The sequence below is a fragment of the Colletes latitarsis genome, chromosome 1 (genome assembly GCF_051014445.1).
Source record: "Colletes latitarsis isolate SP2378_abdomen chromosome 1, iyColLati1, whole genome shotgun sequence".
In the NCBI taxonomy this organism is placed as follows: Eukaryota; Metazoa; Arthropoda; class Insecta; order Hymenoptera; family Colletidae; genus Colletes; species Colletes latitarsis.
The window spans coordinates 35,865,869-35,892,267 of NC_135134.1; the positions used below are offsets into that span (position 1 = coordinate 35,865,869).

At 35.9% G+C, this 26,399-nt stretch overlaps 1 protein-coding gene across 1 annotated transcript in view; it reads left to right on the top strand.

Annotated features, from left to right (window-relative positions):
• Positions 1-327: 327 nt before the first annotated feature.
• LOC143343425 (uncharacterized) overlaps positions 328-26,399 on the top strand; it is a 38,518-nt gene continuing 12,446 nt past the window's right edge. The window contains exon 1 of the mRNA XM_076768320.1: positions 328-3,220. Within this exon, the coding sequence (XP_076624435.1) occupies positions 3,085-3,220 (136 nt within the window). The 5' untranslated portion in view covers positions 328-3,084. The remainder of the gene's footprint in view (positions 3,221-26,399) is intronic.

Below are 26,399 nucleotides of genomic sequence, written 5' to 3' on the forward strand. Positions count from 1 at the left end.
TCCAGTCGCGGCGGCAACAGCGAATATGAAAAGAGAACAGAAGCGAGGAAAACGGTGTGCCTCGGCGTGGTTCGCTCGTCTGCGACAAGGTAAAGCGGCGAACGCTGAGCAGAGCAGAGCAGAGCAGAGCAGAGTAGCTAAGCAAAGGCGAGTGGTCGCGTCCAGGAAGAGCTAGGTTCAGACGAGGCGAGGCGAGGCGAGGCGAAGCGATGTAAGTAGGGGGATGGAGGGAACGCGCTAAGGCAACGGGTCCAAAGCCGTCGGGACTCGACGGGGCTCTGGCTCTGCTGGCGCGTTCACCTCCCGCTCGAACGCAGTACGCTTCGGACTCTCGCGCAGGCGAGATTGCACCAATCCGCTCGGTCGATCCGGCGACCACGTGCGCGTTGAACGTTACACGGCTGCCGCCGCCGGCGTTCTTTCCGTGACCTCACGACCACGTGTTTTCGGCGACCCCCGACGCGTCGACGTGAAAGTGAAACAGGAATTGGACGGAGATGACACCCTCCCTACGGATCGATCATCTTAACATACCAGGCTAGTGGGGAGGCTTGGAACAAAAACAAGACCCTCCGTGATTGATGGGAATATTACGGGCACGCGTGAATCAAAAGTTTCCTCGTTTTCTCGAACCTGATGCATTCGAGGGCATTAGACCGTAAGAGCAACACACCGATTATCGTTGTTTAGGAATTGAAGCATTAAGAGGAATGAAGAACATGGGATAGGGAAGAGGCATTTTAGAATTTTTTCAAATCTGTTCGCAAGTGGAATTGCACAGAGTAGGGGGCATTAGACTGTGGGGCGACATAGTAAGGCCATTTCAACGTTAACCAAAGTAGTTGGGAAGAGGAAGACAGAAAATGGGACAAAGCGATTCGAGTTTCTATAATTTTGTTAAACCTGTGAGTGGAATCGTATATATGCGTTAGACGTTAAATTGTAAGAACAGCGTAGCGATGTTAAGAAAAACTTTAAATCCAAGATAAATTGGAGGACATTAGATCGTATAACACAGTGACATTAACCTTTCAACGTGAACCAAAGTATTAGAATTCTATAATTATGTGACAACTATGGCAGCAATTCTAAAACTGACGTTTCCTTACGCTTTCGAGAACAAAAGTTGTCAAAAAGAACTCCTGAATTTTCTGTGAGGTCATAGCAATCGTATAAATTTCTCAACGATCGCAGACTGCAAGGATAAAAAATTACATTTTAAGTCCGCAATAATAAGAAAGGATCCCGATTGTCAAGATTCTATTTGCGGATTCGCGACGGGATGTAGATATATGTCGCGTGGCTATTCTAGGCGATCGTTAAATAGCGAGCAACAGAAGCGGCGATATTACTTGTTTCGATAACAGAGCAGCGCGCTGGCGTAATCGATAACGGATCCGATTAGTGAAGGGAATGGGAACGAGACGCTCTGTGATCAGGAAGAAATATAAACTTTACGAGTGGTTTAAGCTTGACGTGCTTTGTTTTTCCTAACCAGTGGAAACCCGAAGCTGTCACGGTTCGAGTCGGTCAACCTAATTCGTTTGTTCCGGAACGGAAGGGGTCCAAAGTTTTTCACGATTCTAATTACGCGACCTGATTCGTTTGTCTGGCGTTCCGACGATTCGAATTCGAACAAAGAGTGGCTAGTTTGCGACAGAAGGTCGAACGTGCACGAAGAGTCTCTCGAACCGATCGAGCGTTCCAGTTTCGATGTCCAGTTCGGAATGGTCACGCTATCGTACAGAGGAACGATCGATGGATTTCCCGATTGGTAGCCTGCTGATCGAATAGGATCAAATGTAGAGACTAGGTGGAAGAAAAAAGAGACGTTAGGAAGGGAAGGCGACCGAGCAGGATTGACGGGATGCAGAAGAAACGGTAGCTAGCAAAAAACGTTTAAAGCTACGGAGATATCGGGTTAATTAGATTATCGACGGTCTCGGGAGCAGCTCGAAGGCCTGGACGACCATACATGGTTCAGCTGTCTACGTAGCCAGGGGAAGTAGCGGGAGCGACGCGTGGGAGGTCGAGCGGCTTCCAGCGTGCTTTTTACGCACCCCGGGAAGACAGATTCGTGTGCTCACCTTGGGGAACCCACACATCGAGCAAGACTATTAAACAGATCTCGTTACTCGTCTGCCAACACCTATAGCCTTTCCGAGAAAACTAGCCGGCGTCCCGATCGTTTCAAGAACTCCTTCCATCGATCGGTGACTCGAAACGATCGACATAGTTACGTTCTGATTGTTTCTCAAGACGATTTCAAGAGTCGCAAAGTCGAAGCTCGCAGCATCGGTCTAACAGTATCAGCGACGTTTAAGTATCACGGAGTCGTAACACGAAACGGATAAGTCTGTATCGAAGTTTGTCGATGAACCGCGACCAGGTGTCGGCGTTAAACGCGGAATCGCGTGGCAACTTTCAATTTCGCCGGGGAACGCGCGCTGCTCACGCCAGGGCGCGTCAACCGCATCCTATAAATCCAGATTTCCGCGATTCCAGTGAACCAGTCCGCGGGCGCGTATATATGTCGCAGCGGCTTCTCTAGGAGACCATTAGACCCACGGGGCGAAGCGTTCGGCGCGATGAAAGTGTAGCTGAGCGTGTTATGCAAAGCAGCGCGTCGGGGGAACCAGAAAAGCCTGATCTGCAGTGATCGATCTGGAGTGTTGCTACGAATTCGATCGTCTGTTAGTGTGTTGCCCATTCACCGAACGCGTCGATGCGCGTGGCTCCGCTGACCGGTTCGCCGCGTACTTTCGGCTCCCAGCGGATTCTATCGACGATGGTGCGTCGCGTCGCGACTAGGCTTCCTAACAACGACTTTGCCAAGTGACTCTCGATGGTCTGGTCGTTCTCCAGCGTCCAGTTTCGGCGAATCGCTCGCCTCCGCGAGCTTTGATCCTCCAACGATTCCACGACTGTGGAACCTTCGGATTTGAATTGCAAATCGCGCGGGAACATGGATTTCTTCGAGAGCATTCCCCGTGTCGCTCGGTGAACGAATCTCGAGCGAGCGAGAGCGAGCCAGGCTGGTGACCACCGAGCCAACAGGAGACCAAGTCGGAGAGGAAAAAAGTAATGTCGGTCGCGGGTACGAGGAGGCTATGCAGAGTAGGCCTGGCAGCCGTGCTGGTCACCGCGTTGTGCGTGTTGACTCTCCTCGATTCGCCGCCTCAACTCCCGGATCCACCGGCGGATCCACCTCCCACGCCTGGTAAGCAGTTTTCTTCGCAAACCCATCGCCTCCAACGGCGCGCCGCGCGACCTTTGCCCTTTCGTTATCGCTGAACGGTTCGCAACCCGAGCGCCCCGCTAACGCGCCTTTCGCGCCTAACAATGCTCGTTTCTTTCGCGCATGCGCACTCAATGCTCGTGGATTAGTTAGGCCTGCTCGGATCGATGCGTCTGTCAGATCTCTCGAGAGAGAGACACGCCGGATACGCGTGGATAAGCTGACTGACGGTGTTGTGGGAATTGTCTAGCGGACAGCCTACGTAAATGAAAAGAGGCTTCTAACTAATCGTTCCGCGACCCCGAGCCTTCATCTTGATCGTGAATCGCCAACTTTGCTCAATGGATAAGCTACGGATTTAGTTTCTTACGGCATTATTCAACCATGTTCTCACTTTCCATTTCGCCCGTTGAATTACAATTGTCTGGCTCGCGAACAACGAGTATCCCGAAGCTGAAGACATTTTCGTGCCACGATAGAAATATGGTCGAATAATAGAACAAAATTTTATTTATTTAATTTGAAATTAACACAGTTTATCGTTTATTTCAATGTGTAAGGATCCTATATCCTCTTGACTGCCAAATCACATACGGTGTATTTAAAAAGTATTCCTACAAAAACTAATTACGAATAAAATGCTGTATAATAATGATTATTAAACAATATTTTTTAAACAAACGTGTTACATATATACTCCAAAGTCTGTAAAATAACAATATGAAATAACCAAAAAGATATTGTAGGAGATTTGTATTGAATATTTGTGCCGCGCTGTAGTTTTGTCGAATGTTAATTTATGTGCAAAAGGGTTGAAAGTGTTTTGTTCGAGAAGAAATGGGTAGCCAGGGACAGCGAGACAACAGGGAGAACGAAACGATTGGTTGTGAAATACTGACGTGCTTCTTACATGATATTAATTTGTGCAAAAAGATTGTGTGTTTGGTGTATTTCAAATTCGCTTATATAATTATATCATTCGTAATTCTTTGTTAAATGCTACAATATTTATATTGTTTATATAAATATCAAGAAAAATGAACGAAATGACAGAAATGAACGCGTAATAAGTATTCGTACAGTTACAGTTTATTACATTTATGATTTAAATTTTGTTGTGTAAACCCAATGTAATTAGTTTCAAATAACACTTACTGGTCGGCTTAGAAACGTTGTCTGGAATTGTAGCACAGACATACAGAGCAGTATTTATCATTACTATAGCAATGTGGGTCGAAGAAGTAAGGAAACTACCGTAGAAGAGCGAAAGATAATTATTAATTTGCATAATCAGTGAAAAACTTTACCCGAAGTATCGCGTATTGTAAAAAATCCAGATCTAGGATACAAGGAATCATTAACAGATACGGAGTACGAAAAACATTGTCAAATCGTGTGAGAAGTGGACGGCCGCGAAAAATTTCTAAACATAATGGTCGTAGTATTACTCAATTTATTAAAAATAATTCGAAAATGAATGCAACAAAGATCGCTGAAGAGCTTAAAAAATAATTTAAACATCACTGTATCTTCTTTAAACAGTACTGTACGTCATTTCTTGTGAAGTAAAGGTTATCATGGCAGAACAGCTCGAAGAAAATATTACGTGAATGAAAGCAATAGGAAGACGAGATTGGAGTTTGCACAAAGTTACGTAAAAACACCGATGGAGTCTTGGAAGAGGGTCATCTTCATGGATGAGAGCAAATTTAATATTTTTGACTCCGATGGACACTTCACAGTGTGGAGAAAAAAAAGTGAAGAGTATAAAACTCAGAACTTACAGCCGACAATAGCACATGGTGGTCATCTTCATTCAAGTGCTGAAAAAATGGGTATAGAAAATAATTTTGTCTTCAAGACAATGATCCTAAGCATACCGTTTACAATAGAAAAATGTGGATCTACGCTAATGGGTTGTAGCGTTAATGTAAACGCCGAATTGCTATTATAAAAGTGGAAAGGACATGTTTCGCGACGCAACACCTAACAGTATTAAAATGAAAATATTTCCTAAATTAATGATTTTTTAACATAAATATGTTAATACATTTTTGTAAAGAATATCAAGGTGCATCGACTAGTGCAATAAAAAGTATATCATTCCATTTAAAAAAATGTTAATGATCGTCTACAAAAAGATTAGTATCATCGAAATGTGCCCCTCTCGAAACTACTCAACATTATCTGAAACATTTTTCGCTACGCATAATAATAATATATGATATAAATCTAGATGGTAATTCACCCTGTATATTTTTGTTAATTTCATTTCACTTTCACCACTTTCAAGATCTCTGATTATTTGTAATTTTGTTTCAACAATCAGAATACACATTTTCGTTTGTTTGCCATTATAACACGTACTCTGTCAGTTTTGTACTGAATTGTTGAATTGATTAGAATTTCGTCGTCTGAACACAGGACACTACGTATATGTATATGAATGTATTCTATTTAAACATCGCTACGAAACGCTGTTCGGACAATAGAAGTTAAAATACTAAGGTCCTTACTGTACTAAATAGAGGAAAGTTCTGGTTTATTTAAAGAGGTATTTTCTAAAATTTTTAAAAAATTGATTTTATTCGAGCGTTTTACTTGAATTTCTTTTTGATCGGAGGAAAGAAAAGTATTAATTAATAACGTAGAAAGCATAGCTCGGTTCTCAGTCGCAATCGAGCTACTACGTAGTACTCAGTCACTTGATAGTTGAAGTCTACAGCACTTAGTACTAATTGCAGAAATCCGTCAAGGCCATTTAGCCTTTAAGCTGTACTGCAGTCTGGGTTAGTGCAAGACTGATCTCGTATTACGAGAGAGAAATTTATGTATCTCCTATATATACATACGTGATGGCGCGAGTTTCACGAAACGTATAAGTCTGTCGAAGACCGATACGGATGGCATAGTTTTACACAGTTTAGCAAAGAGAAACAGTTTTAAATTCAAGGAAAATGTCAGTCTGAGAACAAAGTTGGATATTGGAAATGATAAGAAAGCCATTCAGACTGTCCAAGAAATCCTTTTGAATTGATACAGGTTCGAGATGCATAAACTGTATTCCAACTTAGCTTTATATAGAATAAAATGGGGTAATACGTTCCACCGAACAGTTTTGTAAATTAAAACACATTTTTAATCAACGTATTATCATTTCCTTTATCAGTCATCAACTTTTATTATTATTAATTATAATCAGGATAATAAAAATAACAAGAATTTGAAAGAAAATTAAAAACTGGCACCACTGGGCAAGTTCGAAAATAAACTAAAATGTAATTATTCTTAACAAAAAATAACCGTAATACTTATACTTTGAATGAAAATGAACCTATAGAAAACAGTTATAATTAGACTGTGGCTCTTTATGCAAATACGTATTTTTATAGAGAAATAGGTAAAAATAGCAAATCCGGAATAGAAAGTCTTATTATTAGAGAATTGTAGAAATGTATTTTTCTAAGTATATTGCATATTTTGCATACGTTTATCACATATATTTCTAAAATTTTATAGTTTTTACTGAATTTTAAATCAACTTCAAAAATTAAAATCTCAATAAATTTGCGTGACTGATATCATCTTGTAACTTACACAAACATTTTTTTTTTATATAAAGTTTTACGTCGCATCAACATCGTGGTCATTAGTGACGGGTTTCTGTGTTGGTTTTAGATTTTGTGGAAGAGGTTGGTTTCTTTAAGAAATTCTATGAAAGTTTTTGGCAGTCATATAAGAGGTGGTGCACTGTAAGTGGAACTTCGTAACAGAAGAGAGGGTCTGTCTTCTTTATGAGAAATTCATGTGTTATCTTGCAATGTCCAGTTCTCGAACTAAGGAGTACGATTCTTTCTTTTCTGCTCATGTGGCCGCGGGGGATATCTTGAAAAAAATTTGTAACTAGACTATGGATATTTGATAGCTTCGATTTCCATATGTTGTTCCATTCATCTTTAATTTTTTCTTTTTTATGATGAATAATTTCTTGATGTGGGATAGGGATTGGGTGTTGTTCCATTTGGAGGGTGACTGCTTCTTTGGCCCTCGAATCAGCTTGTGTGTTGCCAGTTATTCCTTGGTGTGAGAGGATCCATATCATAGATATCTTTTTGTTGGAAGAGACAAGTTCCGTATATAGCATTAACCTATTTTTAATAATTTCGTTTTGGTTTCTTTTGGCGGTGTTCGTTAAGGGGGGAACCTCATGTAAATGGCCTGTTTTTCAAGAATTTTTTGTGAAAAATGTAATGCATAGATTGATTTAAAATTTTAGGTATCATTTATTAATATTATAATGTAACATGAGTATTTTTTTTAAGCCGTAATTGTTAATAAGGACGGTACAATGGCGGCTTGAAAATGGCATTTTGTAAATGCGCCGTGCAGCGTACAGGTTTCAAAAATGATCCGAAACCAAAAAATTAAGATGGATTCTTTAGTTTATGGAAGAACGCTCAGCATGATGTTTTTCTTTTGTTAAAATTTGCAAAATTGCAAAAATGGCGAAGTTATGAAGAAAAGAAGGATTTTTTTGTTATGAATAATTGTTAATATCAGTGTTTTAAATACAAAAATAAAAAATCGGAGCTCTTCATGCTGAGGCCAATTATTTATAGAATATTTGTGCCAAGTTTCATAAAGATCGAGTGATTAGTTTTTGAGCTTTGTTGCACGGCGTGCGAAATTTTGCGTTTCGAGAAAAACGCGTTTAAAGTTTGAGTAATAGAAAAATCGTGAAAAATTCGTAATTCATTTCAATTTACCGTGGTTTTTTACTAATCTACGATTCCAGGGCCATGGAACAGATCTTCCTCTTCTTCGAAAAGTTGTGATTTAGCCATTTTTTCTTTTTTTAGAGAAGCGAGAGCCTCTTTTGTGCAATGAAGACTGCGGCGCTACTGCTATTTAATACGACGTTTATTTTCACGATCAATGAATGTTTTACTCTGCTGTCCAATTACTATACTGAGCTCTTGCATTATTTGAAGGACGAACGAAAATCCTTCGTTGAATATGCCGGCAGCCAAAAAAGCAGTTATTTCAATAATTTTTATGCGACAATTGAAATGCTGAGGAGCTAAACGCCAAATGATGGCGTTAAAGCTCTCGTTAGCATTTTGTGTATGGCCACCTAAACATCTCTCCAACAAATCATCTCGTGAGAAATCTTTGTAAATTGGACGAATATGTTTTTGCATATCTTCATGTAATGGAGGTGGATGGTCAAATTCTTGTCCCAAGGCCTATGCAACGCACCACTTACACCACGAATCGGTACCAGGAGAACAGTCGTCGTGCTGCAGTTTTTCATTTGTTGAACACAGATGATTTTGCACTTATCGACTCATTTTCACTGTTGATTACACGGTCTCTTGGAGTTACTTCTATATTTCTTCAATGTCTGTTTCTAAGCGTTCTGAGCGTTCCGAGCTGCTTCTTTCGTAAAAGCCTTTATTCGACCGCCAGCAGAACGCTCGCTTCTCTTCGGGAAGATTTCGCTCTCCTCTCTTTCCGAAATCGACACCTCATATCTCTAAAACCTAAACATCCGTCGCCCGACTGCGGTGATCGCTTATACAACCATAAGACCAAGTGTTCGACGAGCATTCAACTACCCGAGGCGCTGCGCCCAATACAACTATTTACTTTATTTTAAAAATAAGGTACAAGGAAATCTCTGATCAGTTTCTAACTTTTTTATCGTATTCCTGAGGAAATTTCCTATCAATTTAAGCAAAAAAAAAAAATGCTCAAAAATTTCATTTTACATGAGGTTCCCCCCTTAAGGCTTGGGCTACGCTCGTGGAATCAGTGTAAATTGCGTGGTTTTGAGAATCAGAGGTGTGTATATGTTTAAGTGCGTCGTGTACTGCGTAGGCTTCAGCGGTAAAAATAGATGTTTGAATAGGTAGACGTCTCTTGATAACGTTATCATCTGTAATAATGGTGTATCCTACTCCTTGTTTGGTTTTAGATGCATCGGTGAAAAATTTTTTGCAAGATGCGTATTTTCTTTCTAGTTCTAGGAACCTGATCTTATGTTCGAGGCTTGATCTAAGGTTCTTGTTGCATTCGGCTAGAGTAGTGTCTATTTCCGGGGTTTTGGTCCGCCAGGGGGGGATTTTGTCTTGCTTCCGTTCTATAGTACTTGTTTTTTGTATCGTAATTGAAGGGAGGTATTTTTTAATTGTAACATACAGTGGTGATGGCAAATTTGGTTTTTTTCCGTATAACTCATAGTATCTATTGTTGAATATACAGGGTGTTCGGCCACCCCTGGGAAAAATTTTAATGAGAGATTCTAGATGCCAAAATAAGACGAAAATCAAGAATACTAATTTATTGATGGAGACTTCGTTAAAAAATTATTAACAATTAAATTTAAAAATTTCAAATCGTTCTGGAAAAATTATTTTCGGTTGCGAGGCTTAATTACAATCATTTTTGGTGAATAGACATACCGCTGAAATCCTATCCATTTTCGAGAAAAAACATCGGGTAGGTGCTGAAATTTTTCGACGGAAAAAAAATTTTTCAAATCGTTCTAAAAAAATTATTTTTGGTTGCGGGGGCTAATTACAATCGTTTTTGGTCATTACACATACCCCCAAAATCCTACGCACTTTCGAGAAAAAAATTCCTTAACGAAAATCTAATCAGGTGCCTAAATTTTTCGACGAAAAAAAAAATTCCAAATCGTTCTGGAAAAATTATTTTCATTTGCGAGGCTTAATTACAATCATTTTTGATGAATAGACATACCCCCGAAATCCTACGCATTTTCGAAAAAAAAATTCGAGTAGGTAGACAAATTTTTCAACAAAATTGAAAAGTTTCAAATCGTCCTAAAAAAATTATTTTTAGTTGAAGGGGTCAATTACAATCATTTTTGGTGAATAGACATACCCCCGAAATCCTGCGCATTTTCGAGAAAAAAATTCAGAATGGGTGAAACTTTAAACGTTAATAACTTTTTAACGAAGCCTCCATCAACAAATTGGTATTCTTGATTTTCGTCCTAGTTTGGCCTCTAGAATCTTCCATTAAAATTTTTCCCAGAGGTGGCCGAACATCCTGTATAATGATAGGTGGGGTTGCTGGGAGTAGATGACATTTACAGTGCGTATTTTATACTTAAGAATTTTCTTCACTGCTCCAGTAACATCTCACCAGTTTCAAATAGCACACCACTGATAGGATATGTACGGTATAGTCCCATAGATAATCGCAGTTACACAAACATTATATCAAATTAATCCTCAGAAAATGACAACAAATACAGCTCTGTGATAGTATCGCATAGTACAATTCAAAATAACATTCGCATGTAATACTTCAAATGGAAGGGTTGAAGAGAAAATTGTTTCAATGTGGAATGCAGTTTTAAAAACAAATTCCGATTAAAAAACATTATTTCCCATTGCTAAAGTTTTAGGAGGTGAAATTGTAATTCAAATTCTAATAATAATCAATGAAAAATAATGAGGTTATTATTATAATACACCTATTATGCTTATTATATATTTCACATATTTTTCTTCATGCGTCGGCAAATATAGGAAGATCCATATTACAATAATAGTCAACTTATAAAATATATACTACACTCTGCATGCAATTTTGAATAAAACTATCACAAAAAAAAAGAATAATTTGAATTGACCCAGTAGCATTGAAAATAGTGAAGGTGATCGTGTTACAATCTTCACACACAGTATAATATACAATTTATTATATGTACTTTATTTATTGTGGCGAGCATCCCTCGTTTATCAATTTGCACGACTAGGCTTCTTAATGGAGCGGATCAAGTCAGAAATTTCACATAAAGTGAACTTAATGGTGAAACAACTTTGTCGTTCATAAATCCTGGTTCTAAAAATAGTCGGGACGCGAGACGCAAGACGCCTTCAGCCAGTGCGACAAAAAATGGCATGAAAAGTAAAAGAGACGTAATAGGCAAGTCTTCTCGCTGACAGGGCTGTTAATATACGATACAGGTGTCTGTAGTCGCACGAGGTAATTCCCACGTGCCGAGGTACTTTTCTCGCGAGTCTGGTAAACGTGTGCGTTGTACTGTTCGCATTATTTCTTATTCACAAATACTTTCCCAGTATTACAGTCGACCGACAAAGAAAAGGAAAATGGCTGCGCGGTTCCTACAACTGGAAGCTAGCCGCGTCGATTTCAACGAGCATATTTGTCGACCGTCTATCACAGTAGATTTCTAGTCTAACATTTTCAGCACCGTACGCTTTAAGGGTGGATTTCTCTTTTTTGCCAACGAAATCTTTATGCACGAAAAAAGACAATTTCTGCAAAGCTACAGTCAGTCGGAGAATAGAAAAGGGTATATTTAATAGTTTATTCGAATCTTTGTGCCTGTATTTAATATTGTTATATGTGCATTGTATATTGGTTTTAACTAGTAAAATAGTATCATTTTTTATGTAAATTATAAATTAACATTGTTTTTGTATTGCATGTGTTTACGAAAATATATTCCATGCTATAACACTATAAATATTGTAATGTACAAAAGGCAAATTGGGTTCGATGCAAGCAGACTACAACGTGGGTGACAATATAACAAAAATGTATATAACAATAAAATGTTTATGCAGTACTTCAAGTGAAACAGTTTAAAGTGGCAGTAAATGGGTCTTTTACCTTATATTTGTATAAAATGTTTTTGTAACATTCAGCTTAAATTTTACAATTATAAACTTCTTACTAGACTGCGGGTGTTTATGTCAATAAAATATGTCAAATAATATGCCAAAATATACAGGAATATGCAAAATATACTGAAAATATATTCCAATAATTTTATTATTTAAACATAATAATAATCAGTTATAATTTAAATTACAATATGTTGCGAGTATTTTTGCAATATTGTCAAGGGTCAGTTGATAACGTTTATCGCTTAAAGTAAATTTATAGACAGAGAACGAACGCTGAACATCACAAGATGTGATTGGGGCATACTTGAATTTGCTGAAGTAGCATGTTTTAATTGTTTTAAGTTCTTTCACAATCTGACTTCGTAAAATTTCACTAATTTTGAATATTGTTTCGTAACAGGGATTTCTTACTAAAACTGCATTCCTAAAATTTCGATCTATATTCGTCACTAATTCCATCGATTCACTTAAAGGCATTCCAATAGTTTCTAATTTTGTTACATTGCCGGGGAAAGTTTGAAAATCTATTTTGATAAACATTAAATTCTGAATTAACGATTTATTTTGAAGAGCATCTTGTGTTTTTCTAACTGCTAATGCATCATTTGCATCGAAAGATTCAACTACATTTTTAATATCTTCCAAGAGCGTAGCATAAAATATTGCTGCCCGAATCCACGTCCCCCACCTTGTTAAAATTGGTTCAGCTGGTAATGGAAGATTTTCTAAAATTCTTCGATAACTTTCGACACGAAGTGGTGCTTTTACAAATACTTTTTTAATAGAAGATACTAAGTTATTTACAAGTGGAAAGTACTGACGCACTTCTTCTGCAACTCTATGTAAACCATGAATCACGCACGTTAGATGCACCATATTTGGATAAAACACCTTTAAATGTTTTCCAATTTTTATGAATTTACAAATCTAGCAATAGTAGAATAATTTGTTTCTGTTAATTGCTTACAGGAAAGTAAATGTGGTACTGACATCTCATCCTCAGACACTTTTCCAATAATTAAATTGGCTATGTTTCGTCCCATATTGTCCGTTGTTTCATCCACAGAAACCCACACATTATTTTCCCCAATATCTTCTCTAATATTACGTATTGCCAAATTATAACAATCATCAAGGTAATTTTTGCGTAGTGTCGATTCGTCTAATTCGTATATTTTGCTAGAAATCTTCGATAGACTTCGTTATCAAGACTTCGTCAAGGTAAATTAATCGCCACCATCGCTTTACACATGTCCATATAAAAATTGTTTTTTATTACTACTATCTGTTTGCCCACCTTTCGATCGTGAAAATTCGTCCATATTATTATTTTATTGAACTTTGCTTCTGTGCCCATTAGTATTTAAATGTTGTACTAATTGTGATTTTTTGTCACACTGAATTTCTTTGTCACATATTTGACACTTGACAATTTCTCCATTACTCACAAAACATTTTTCCACTATTAAAGAAATTCAATTCTATACTTTTATACGTTTACTGTTTTGTGCTTTAGGCATTTTGGGTATTTCGTTTCCGTAGAACCTATCTGCCAAACATACTTCAGAATAACTGATTAATACTATTCGTAACATCTATGAACTGTTACCATTATTGTGAACCATTGATAAATAGCTATGTTGAGATTTCTGCCATGACTATCGTACACAAACGTTAAATTAGTGAACTGAAATAAATACTAATGGAAAAAATAAACTGGAAAAAATATTAATGGGAGACTCTAGAGGCCAAAATAAGACGAAAATCAAGAATATCAATTTCTTGACAAAGGCTTCATTATAAAGTCATTAAAAAAATAATTAAAAAATTTCAAATCATTCTGAAAAAATTATTTTTATTGACGGGGCTGAATTACAATAATTTTTGGTGAATACACATACCCCTGAGATTCTACCCACTTTCGAGAAAAAAATTCGAGTAGATACTGAAATTTTTAGACGAAATTGAAAAATTTCAAATCATACTAAAAAAATTATATTTATTTACAAAGGTCAATTACAAGCATTTTTGGTGAATAAATATACTCCGAAATCCTACCCACTTTCGAGAAAAAAATTCTTTATCGAAAATCTAATATAAGGCCAGAAATGCTTCCCTAAAATTCATACCATTCTTTAAAATGTCATAATTCCTGAACGGATTGGAGGATTTTAATTTTTCGAAATGCGAACAACGCGTATTTTAGTGGAGAATATGTAGAAATTCTAACAATGTTGAAAAAGTTGTTCCTTAACACCGTAAAGTGAGAAGAACCCCCTAAACATGGTCCAATTTTCAAACGGCCATAACTCCTACAATAGCAAAGATATCTCATTGGAATTTTTTTCTGAACCTGAGTCCATGGATACATACAAAAAAGTATTAGATAACTTTTCTGTAAAGCGTCAAACAAATTTATTAAAAATGAAAAACAAACTTTTAAGAAAAATCGACAAGGGTAGCTGCCTAAATTTTTCGGTGAAAAAAAAAATTTCAAATCGTTCTAGAAAAATTATTTTCGGTTGCCGGGGTTAATTACAATCACTTTTGGACATTAGTCATACCTTCGAAATCCTATCCACTTTCGAGAAAAAAATTCGAGAAGGTGTGAAATTTTTCGACAAAATTAAAAAATTTCAAATCGTTCTGAAAAAATTAGTTTCGATTATGAGGGTCAATTACAATAATTTTTGGTGAATAGACCTACCCCCGAAATCCTACCTACTTCCTAGAAAAAAATTCAGTACGGGTGGAACTTTAAATGCTAATAACTTTTTAACGAAGCCTCAGTCAAGAAATTGATATTCTTGATTTTCGTCTCATTTTGGCCTCTAGAATTTCTCATTAAAATTTTTCCCTGGGGTGGCTGTACACCCTGTATATGACATATGCAGTATGTTTCGACATATGTTTTTATAAAAGATATGTAAAACGTATGCCATATGCAAAACATGCGAAATAATAAATATATTTTTAAGGACTTCTAATGATCTTTTATCTATTTCCTAGGAATATATGCATTTACATAAACATCCGCAGTCTATTTATTACTTTTATGTACCACTTATATTCCCCTTATATAGATTTTCGAACTAGTTTTTAACTTTATTGCGCAGACCGGATGAACTTGTTAAAAGGGTCGAATGGCCCGCGGGCCAAAGTTTCTGCACCGCTGGGAGTCAGCGTATAAACAAGTCATTAATCGCAGTAATTCCATGTAATCTGTAATTTAATGTCAGCACCAGGTTATACTTCGTGTCGAATAGAGTAGAACACCGATTATCTGGACAAGACGTGAGACAACTTAATCCGTGTAATCGGTAATTAACATACCTGTTCGGTAACCCGGACGAAACTCTTAACCGGGAACAGAATTCAAGAATTTCTATTTACATGCATAATCAATAACCCGAGATTCAATTTTCGTCCAAAAGACACTCTTTTGTAACAAGAATGTCTGCTTATAAAGTAATACAGAATTCCTGAGTCTGTACTCAATTGCCAACATAATGAAAATTTTTCATTTCATAAAAATATAGTTATTCATTATATCTATCAAAGTAAACCGACTTTACTACTATTTCCCATATTTCGTTTATAAATCACAGTCTTGTCGAGCATGCGAATCATATTTGGCGATTTTAGTGACTCAATTTGTCATCATCTTCAGAAACATTAAATAAAATAATTTAGAAAAAATATTTAAGAAGGCGTGAATGTAAAATACGCGTTACTTAGAAGCAAATTATTTAAATTGATTGTTGATGACAGATGAAATAGAAACAAATAATATTCCTTCGCTATTTCCTGCAGAAATTGAGTTAACTGATGGAGGATATGAAAAATACTTAACTAATTTAATAGTTTCTAACGCAATTCGCAATCTCGATTGGATCTCGCGTCGAACGGGCGACGGAACATCCCTGAAACACGGTTTTCGAACCGAATCGTCGTTCCATCTTGTTGTTAATCGACATCAACTATGATCTTAACTGGTGGCTAGTACAGTGCTTACCGAGTATCCCTGCCGCCGATCGAATCGTCTTAATTCGTGTGCAAAAAGCGAAGCCACCGACGCCGTAAATCCACCGCGACGCTTCGAGACACGAGCTTATCGCGGATACAAATCTTTACACGGTTCCTTGGCGGTAGCGACTTCATTAGGTGACGTAATTTACAGCCCGATTCGCCGAGTGATCGGCCGCCGCGCCACGCCACGCTGGCTCGACTTCCATGTACATACAGGGTGTTTAGTTATAGGTGTGCAATAATTTAGACTGTAATTCTACAGGTCAAAGTAAAACGAAAATTAAGAGTGGTAAAATTGCGTTTGACGCTTAGCGTCTGAGTAATTCATTGTTAATGATACGCGAAAAAATTAATACTTCGTTCAGTTCGTTTCTTTAGCATAGAACATGTGGAGGTCTATTTAACTTTCTTACGTGGAATTTAATTCTCCCTACGATTTATTTAATACGTTTTTTAAAACGTTTGCAAGTAATGCATATATGAATGTTAGAAAAACAAAGTACTATAAGCAGTAATCATGAAACTAGAATATTGAGTTTCAGTGAAATCCATTCAGTCGTTTAAACGTAAATGTATTAATAGGTGTACTGTGCAGAACTAAGAAATTGTCGCTTGGATTATCGAAGAACCAAAAGGGGATAATCTGTGACTTTTTTGTAGACCCCACCACAGACGAGGTATACGAGTAGACCTCACACGTTATGAACTTTCGTGGCCCAATAGATGGCGTATTTTATGTCATCCATTATTAGTTTATTGCAATGAAAAACAAGTTTTATTTGTTTTTATTGGAAACGACAATAGAGATAGATGTTTTCATCTCTGGGCAGAGTGATTCAAAAGATGACTTCGCAATTGTATCACCACAGACGAGGTATACGAATAGATCTTACACCCTATTGATTTTCGTGGCCCAATCAGACTGTCATACCGACCTGAAAATTCGCGCGTGATTTTAGCGTTCTCTTCTCATGGATGGCGGTCAGTTGAGAAACTATTCACTGAATTAGTATTAATGAACAGACAGCTGTAGTGTGTGCGTAAATACATGTGAGTTGACTATGACAGGGATTGAAAAAAGCAATCCAGTATTATCAGACAGCAGACCGGTGCTCGAAGGAAACTGCACCTCCATTTACACACATTAATGCGTAGCCACTTTGTATATGAGTTCTGGCGCTTCGTATAGCTTCGAGGATTCGAGGAAGAAGTAGCTGATTCTAATGGTCTCCTACAATAATAAATGTATTTCATTGAAATTTATTTATAAAGTAAAGCTTATGTATACCTATAAGAAAGTATTAAACAACATTTCCGTAGAACGTCAAACAAATTTATCGAAAATCAAAAACAAATTTTTAAGAAAAATCGGCAGGGGGTAGGTGCTAAAATTTTTCAACGAAATTAAAAAATTTCAAATCATTCTGAAAAAATTATTTTTGATTGCGAGCGTTACTTACAGTAATTTTTGGTGAATGAACATACCCCTCATAATCCTACGCACTTTCGAGAAAAAAATTCTTTACCGAAAATATAATCTGTGGCCAGAAATATCAATCCAAAATGTCGTGCTTATCTTTAAAATATCATAACTTTTGAACGGATTGAAGGATTTTAATGTTTCAAAATGCAAATAACGCGTATTTTAGTGAAGAATATGTAGAAATTCCAACAATGTTGGAAAAGTTGTTCCTTGGCCCCGTAAAGTGAGAAAACCCCCATTAAAGTGGACCAATTTTCAAACGACCATAACTCCTACAATAGTCAATGAATTTCAATCAAATTTAGTTTAAAAGTAGAGCTCATGGATACCTACAAGAAAGTATTAAACAACATTTCCGTAGAACGTCAAACAAATTTATTAAAAATTAAAAATAAATTTTTAAGGAAAATCGACAGTGGGTAGGTGCTGAAATTTTTCAACGAAATTAAAAAATTTTAAATCATTCTGAAAAAATTATTTTTGATTGCGAGCGTTAATTACAGTAATTTTTGGCAAGTACACGTACCCTCGAAATCCTACGCACTTTCGAGAAAAAAATTCTTTACCGAAATTATAATCTGTGGCCAGAAATGTTTCCTCAAAATTTCATGCGTATATGTATATATAAAATCATAACTCCTGAACAGATTGGAGGATTTTATTGTTTCGAAATGTAAACAACGCGTATTTTGGTGAAGAATATTTAGAAATTTTAAGAATATTCGCAAAGTTGTTCCTTAATCCCGTAAGGCGAGAAAAACCACATAAAGATGATCCAATCTTCAAACAACCATAACTCCTACAGTAATGAATATATTTCATTGAAATTTATTTACGAAATAGAGCTCATGAATATCTACGAGAAAGTATTAAACAAAATTTCCGTAGAGCGTCAAACAAGTTTATTGAAAATTAAAAACAAATTTTTAAGAAAAATCAACAGGGGTAGGTGCAAAAATTGTAACATTTTGTTCCGCTTTAAAGGAGTGTATCTCAAGACTAGGAAATAAAAGAATGAATGTCAATCGGACATTCCGGATAATCGGCACAATAAGACATACATACACATAATTTAGGATTATACTTATCACTGGATACTGAATCCATGCTTATTCTAATACTATTCAGCACCTTTTTATAATCGTAAAGAGCACCAAGAAATTCATCAAAACAGTACTACTCAAAGAATGATAGTTGACAGAAACTGTAACGAAGTCGAAAGACCATATTTAATGATTTTATATTTCATAAGGAATATTTTAATAAGAAGGTACTCAAAAAATATATAAATAATGTTTAAATCGTGCAAATGAAGATGTTACGCGGTACAAAAATTTGTTTCGTATAATGTTGGTTTTTGTAAATTAGAATAACTATTGAATGAAATAATTGATATTATATCTCTAGGGATCGAAAGCATTTCTTAATAATAATTAAAAGAATTTAATCATTATTCATTATTCCAATGCGATAAAGAAATTGTTTAATATCTATTTTATGGAGTCGTGAAGTTCTTATAAGCAGTTGCAACGATATACGATCGAATGTTTTACGGGAAATTAATGACATGTACCATTAATACGAGTTTTAGAACAGCAATTTCTTTGCTAGCTCTGATACTGGAGGAATCTAACGGGATAAGTTTTAAGATTAAAGTAAATCTCGAGAGTTAAACAATTGTGTTACTTATGACTTTTACATACTTTTTCTGCCTTGATGTTTGATCGTAATAATCTTTTAAAAATTACATTTATGAATAGGTTTAAAATATGTGTGTATGTTGATTGTGTATAATAGACAATAAACTGGCAGAGAATCGAGAATATGTAGCCGTATTAAGTTCATCAAGATACACATGCTCCTGTCTTTACAATCGGCACACAAGTTTCAAATTTAAAAGAAAAGAAAAATTTACAAAGAGAAAGAAAATCGAAATGGGAAAAAGTCGAGTCGAAAGGATTAAAACCTCAAAATCCAGCCGTTAACGCATCGACGAACAAAATAGTGGAGGACAAATCATGTACATTTTATCGAGGTTAGACAGTGGCGTTTTATCAAGGTATTCTTCCATCAGGCTCCTTTTAAAATATGTGCCGTGACCCCAAAAGGAGTAGGAATCTTCTTCTATACAACGCTGTGAGTTTAAAAAGGTCGAGAACCTCTACCCTAAAATATTGCACACCTGTAAGTAGATACTCTATTACGCTGGTGAAAATTATGAAAAAGGAAATGCGGATACTTTGGTAGCTTTTCGTGATCGTATTCTTCAGTTTACATGCGTATTTCTATCATGCGACTACCGAGGCTCGTAATGCAATTTTTACTTTATTATAAAACTGGTAAACCGTGACGTGGAAGATAGAAAAAGGGAATGCTGCAGTAAAGGGCACGAAGCTCACACTTGGCGTAATACGCGGTCGTTGGGTCAAGCGTAGACACCAGTTTTAACGACAGGCGGCATCAGCTGGGATAGTCGTTCCTATCGAACGGAACAAATTGTTTTACTACACTGCTCAGCGCGGAATTAATCCGGTCGCGTGAACCTCTTCGCGAATGGGCGACGACCACGGATTTAATTGATTGTAGAAGTTACGCCTCTAGCTTGAAGCAATTCCGTTCCAAGTGAGCTTTCCAAGAATCTCTGGAAATTCACTGATACTCCATAACAACGTTTAATACTAAACCTACCGCGACCGGTCAAATGACCGTTTTTAAAATTTCGTTTAGAATTTCTAACACACAATATTATTTTAACGCCATTTAACTTCACGACTTTTCTTCTAGTATACGCACAATGAATTTTACAATATTCACTTCTAATCTTATTGTTTATTTTCTGAGAAAAATATGTAGTCTGTCTTACCTACCACGACCGGTCATCTGACCGGTTGAACGATTTATGTTTTTTTGTAAAAAACTGGACATTTGGTACCAAATTCTGGTTAGCTTCCGATATAAATAGGAAATATATGTATAGTAAAGACGAAAGGAGAGGATTTACAGTTCCCACTGTCTTAGAACAGTCTAACAACGCGTATTGAAAATAGTTAAACTTTAGACGCGTTTAGTTTCGAAACTATTAGTGTTTTATTAATTATTGAGGTATTATTAGAAGCGGCAAAACCTCCCCTTTAAAATGGTTTTTGGTTTTTGTCGATCCGACTTTCCGTTTTCGAGATATCGTAATTTATGTAAAAATTAATTTTTTAAATTCCGCTCTCGGCCTTAGAAAAGGCTATTAACACGCATTAAAAATACTAAAAACTTTAGACGCGTGCAGTTCCGAAACTACTAGTGTTTTATTAATAATTGTACCACTGTTAGAAGCGACAAAGCCTCCCCTTTAAAATGGCTTTTGGTTTTTCTCGATCTGACTTTTCGTTTCGGAGGTATCATCGTGTAAAGACAATCGTAATTTTTAAAATTCCGCTACGTCTGACTCTGCGCCTTACGAAAGCTTATTAACGCGTATTAAAAATACTAAAAACTTTAGATGTGTGCAGTTCCGAAACTATTAGTGTTTTATTAATTATTGAGGTATTGTTAGAAGCGACAAAGCCTCCCCTTTAAAATGGCTTTTGGTTTTTGTCGATCCGACTTTCCGTTTTGGAGATATCGTAATTTATGTAAATGGTAATTTTTTTAATTCGACTATCTCTGTCTTCGTCTAACGGAGTCGAACCTTTTTGTCGCACGTGCTTGCTGCTGACCTACCCCGCGTACGTGACTCTCGTGACCTAGTTTGGGCGTAGTATTTCCAAGAATTTACTACGCACTGTTTACTATCTACGCGCGCGCGAGATCAATGATCTCGCGAGCGCACAACGAAACGTAAACAAACCGTATCTCCGAAACTAGCCATCGCATCGACTTGAAATTAAAATCGCTATATCTCCGGACTAATGAAGCTATCGACTCGTACAAACGCTCATTTTAAAGGGCTTTTCATCCTTTACTTACTGATCATATCACATACTACAATTTTTGCTATCTTCTATGTTTATTTTGATATCTAGTATGATGCTACATACCCAAAGAAGTTTCAGCAATTTCTACTGATCGTACAACTAATGTACGATAAAACTGGACCATAAATTGTTTATTTAATTGAAAATGAATTTAAATACAGGATGTTTGCGTAATTACTAGGCAGTACTTTTTCTTAAATAGTTTTTTTCTCTAGAACTAACTACGGTATCGACTTGAAACAAAATTCGTTTTCAAGGGTGTTTTATCTTCTTTCCGATGAATATTAAAAAATTTTTTCACATAAAAGAAAAAAACATCTTACGAATAAACATCAAAACACAAGTTTCTATACATATAATGTACAAATTAGAAGTATGTTGCCTCGTAAAAGAGAAAAAGAAAGATTGGTCATTTGACCGGTAAGAATGGGTATACATGCAGTACCGGTAGGTTTAGTGTTAATAAAGTACGAGTCGCAATAAAAACTTATCTTTTTTTTGTATTCCTTGTTTTTTAAATACTTAAACTGTTTACATTTTGTAATCTTCATTACTGTATGAAAGAAAATAATTTTCAACACATTCTATTCAATTTTCATCCGCCGTTTGAAAGAAAATTTAAATTTCGTAAATGTGATGGGGAATTAATTTAAACTGCTTTTGAAACAATCGATCGAAAACGCCAGTATTATTTTGTGTTATACTAATGGTAATTTGTCTCACCTTGAGACTACTGCGTTACGAACGTGATACTACGTTTGTTTCAATAGTTATTTCACTATTCTTCTCATCTTTAACTTTTAAATGTTAACGTATATTTTAAAAGCGTAATTAGTATTGCAAGGCACCCTAAAAAATACTATCGAAAAATGAAAAGCTCCTTGTATAATTGTCTTTACTTTATGCATATGTAGATTAGAGTGCACTTTATTTATATTTGATGAAAAATTTTTTTCATAATTTTTTTTGCGACACCCCCCAAAATTGTGACACTAGACAAAAACGTAACCTATGCAGAATCTGGAAAACATGGTACATTACAGTTGAAAATTTGTTGTTTTTGTAACCCATTTTTCTCCATTAAAGTGTATCGCTTTCATATATTTTAGTACCTCTTTGAATTCATCTCTTTATGCTTTATAAGGATATAGAAACAAAATTTTGAATTTTTTGTTTTTTATAAGTCATGATTCTCAAATTACAACAATTTATTGCCGGAAAAAATATACTTTTTCGCATTATATTTACTTCGTTAAATAGTACCAGTTTTACTCATAACATTTTTTTCTATGTTTATAAATAACGAAGATATTTATAGAGATTTTTTAAAGCATTGTTACGTCTTTGACTTCATATTTTGAAGTAAAAATATTTCGAAATGATGTAGATGTATATCAAGATTATAGTTTCTTAATTATTTAATATTACAATTAATTCATAGGGACAAAATAATTTATGTAAACGCGTGCGAAATAGTATTTAAAGTCTTGAAAGTAGCATAGGTTATTTTTTCATCTAGTGTCACAATTTCAGGGGGTGTCTCAAAAAAAATTCGAAAATCGAAAAATAAGGTCCACCCTAATGTAGATACACAAAATGATAGAGTTCAATATTAATTATAATCAAAGTGAATGTAGACTTCGTATTATCAGTTAAGTGTAAAAATTCCTTTATTCATTTTCCAACAATTTTTATATAAAAGGTTTCCAATACGCGTGTTTGAAAAAACCATTTTTTGGCCATTTAGTCAAACTGACCGCCAAAAAATATATCTTTAAAAATAAATTTGGGGGGCTGGTCGAGGTCAGCATGCACGTGCTCTCGCGGGGCCCTACCAGGTCGGTCGTTACGATCACGGAACGACGGTTATGGCCGCCGCGTTCGTCACTCCAGATTTATGACTCGAGTGTAAGTGATCTTCGAAATGAATTCGTGCCTACGTGATGTCGACTATTCTAAGTCGAGTCATAAACCTTAACATTTTTAAATTTATTTACGATCACCTTTCGAATCGTGCAAATAAATATAACAATTTTGTTACGCACCTTTTACAAATTACAATCGTTCTTAAACGAAATAATTCTTTTCCGCGAATCAAAGGCAGTTTCCATAAATAATTGAAAGCGTTTAATTGTTATTCATTGTACCGACACGTGAAATTTCGTTAGTTAGTAAATAAATTCAGTTATTTGCCGTGAAATTCTTGTGCGCATTTAATATGCGGAATTTTCGCTTGTAAATTCCTCGTGTCCTATCTTCTCTTTCATCTAGCTATTTAAACGAAATTTATTCATCGTTCGTTGTCGATATGACGTTATGGTGTGTTATGCTCGTCATTTTACACCTTCCTGCGCTTCCCTTCTTTCTCTTCAACCTCACCTGTGCTGTTTGTGCACCTGCTTTCCTCATCCTTCTTGTTTTGTTTCAATCATCTTCTCTCTCGCCGCGAGACTTATCTGATTGTTGTCTCCGACTTCCCTACCTCTGTTATCCTTGTTTAACCTCATACTTAATCCCTCTGTTTTTGTCCATCGACAGTCTGCCGAGAATCGATCTATCGGTACGACTTCGAGGAACTGCATTTCAATGTAAAAATTTGAATACTTATATGGTGCAGTTCCTATCCATCCATTGTCCAGTGTCTATCCTGATAGGGAAACTAAATTGTAGAACTAGTAATAGCTGTGTAGCAATTTCTTTATTTACTATTATAATGAAATCGCTTTTTTTTAAATACCCACAATATGTATCTGTTAGGTCCCACACGAATGAATAATTTATTAATAAAATAGTGATTGCACAGTATCGGATTGTTATATTATATTTATTAACTCTACGTTTCAGCAGTGTGCCTGTTTCCTCCATGGGTTATACATAAATTACAAAGCCTATTTATGTACCTTTATGTTACTCTATAAAAATCTATAAACTTGATCTGACAAATAAAATCCCACACGTTCAACTTTATGGGCCCGTTTATTATTGTGGTTATGTTTGCTCCTCGAGTCTGAACTGAATATAAAGACGGACATTCAATCTTCAAACTGAAACGTAGTTAACGCTTAAGATTTATGAAAGTTCGAGCAGTAAAAGCCAAGATAACTAGTGTTTAACGTTTGATTTATAAAAAGTAAGAAAGAAAAAACACGGTAAAGACCGTGCACTATTATTGAACTTGAGCAATTATTAAATTCATAACTATTACGCAGTTAATTATACGAGGTGTTGTTTTCTGAATGGAAACGTGGTACCCAACCAGATTAATCCACAAGACGTCCATCGACGCATTATATTCAGTCTTCTACCAATCATTGAAACGAATTCAAACAAGATGATTAATTCTTTTTAATGAAAAATGATGATAACGTAAGAAAAACGTTTAAATCACCGTTAATCTCCAATTACAATTCAAAATTATTTTGCTTGAATAAAATGTTAACCCCTTATCTATAAATACTACGACTTTTACGTTTCGAACCTCTTCAGCATCTGAATTTCCACTGAATATGTTATTAGGTTGTAACTGAATATTAAATTATATTTGAGTATTAAAAGTATTCGTAACTAAATGCATTTAATCGCTTATGATGGCAAACAATTAAATTAAACATTACTCGCTTCCGTCGATTGTTAATTAAATTAATAGTTATTCATCGATAGTCGAATCGAAATTATTTTTTAATACAAATGAACGAGTAGAATGAGCGTTTTAATCGGTAAATCAATTTAAAAGAATTCTGTCGCTATAAAACGTGAAATTAACAACGGTAAACAATCGTATTTATTATTCTAGGAACTTCACTTTTATTTTGTTTCGTGTGATTATCAATTTATTAAGTGAATTTATTCGCGTTCGATATACATTTTTTCTCTCGATGCTCTCCACAAATAAAAGTCGAGTGGTACGAAACGAGGTGATCTCGGTGGTTAAAGTATAGGCCCATTCGTGGCAGTTCATACTCCTTTACTGCAGCTCGGGCATTCCCATTGCAGAAACCATAAACGGGGTGCATATTTGCATACTCTCGATGAGGCATTTCGATATGAAGTCTAACAACTTACTAATGGGACTGGCGAAAATTGCCTTCAAGGTGTTTGACGACCTTGCTAGTAAACACAGAACTCATAAACAATATACAGTAATGAATCTTAAAATGAATCCCGGGCATAATTCATAAGTTGACTACTTCTAATCTTTCAAGTGGAGGAATCCCCCTTAGAGCTAGCGAAGCGTGAAAGACGACATTTAAAAAACGATATAAAAGTAATTCTCAAAGAAACTTAAGAGTGATTATTGTACAGGGTGTTCGGCCACCCCTGGGAAAAATTTTAATGGGGTATTCTAGAGGCCAAAATAAGACGAAAATCAAGAATACCAATTTGCTGATGGACGCTTCGTTAAAAAGTTATTAACAATTAAATTCAAAAATTTCAAATCATTCTGGGAAAATTATTTTCGGTTGCGAGGGTCAATTACAATCATTTTTGGTGAATACACATACCCCCGAAATCCTACCCACTTTCTAGAAAAAAATTCGAGAAGGTGAGAAATTTTACGATGGAAAAAAAAATTTTTCAAATCGTTCTAAAAAAATTATTTTTGATTACGGGGATCAATTACAATCATTTTTGGTCATTACACATACCCCCGAAATACTACTCAGTTTCGAGAAAAAAATTCCTTACCAAAAATATAATTTCTGGCCAGAAATGTCTGCCCGAATTTTCATACGAATCTTTAAAACGTCATAACTTCTGAACGGATTGGACGATTTTAATGTTTAAAAAAGCAAACTACGCGTATTTTGATGGAGAATATGTACAAATCGCAAAAATATTCGAAAAGTTGGTCCTTGACCCCGCAAAATGAGAAAAACCCCATAAAAATGGTCCAATCTTTAAACAGCCATAACTCCTACAATAGTGAATATATTTCAATGAAACTTTTTTCTGAAGCAGAGCTCATGGGTACCTACAAAAAAGTATTAAAC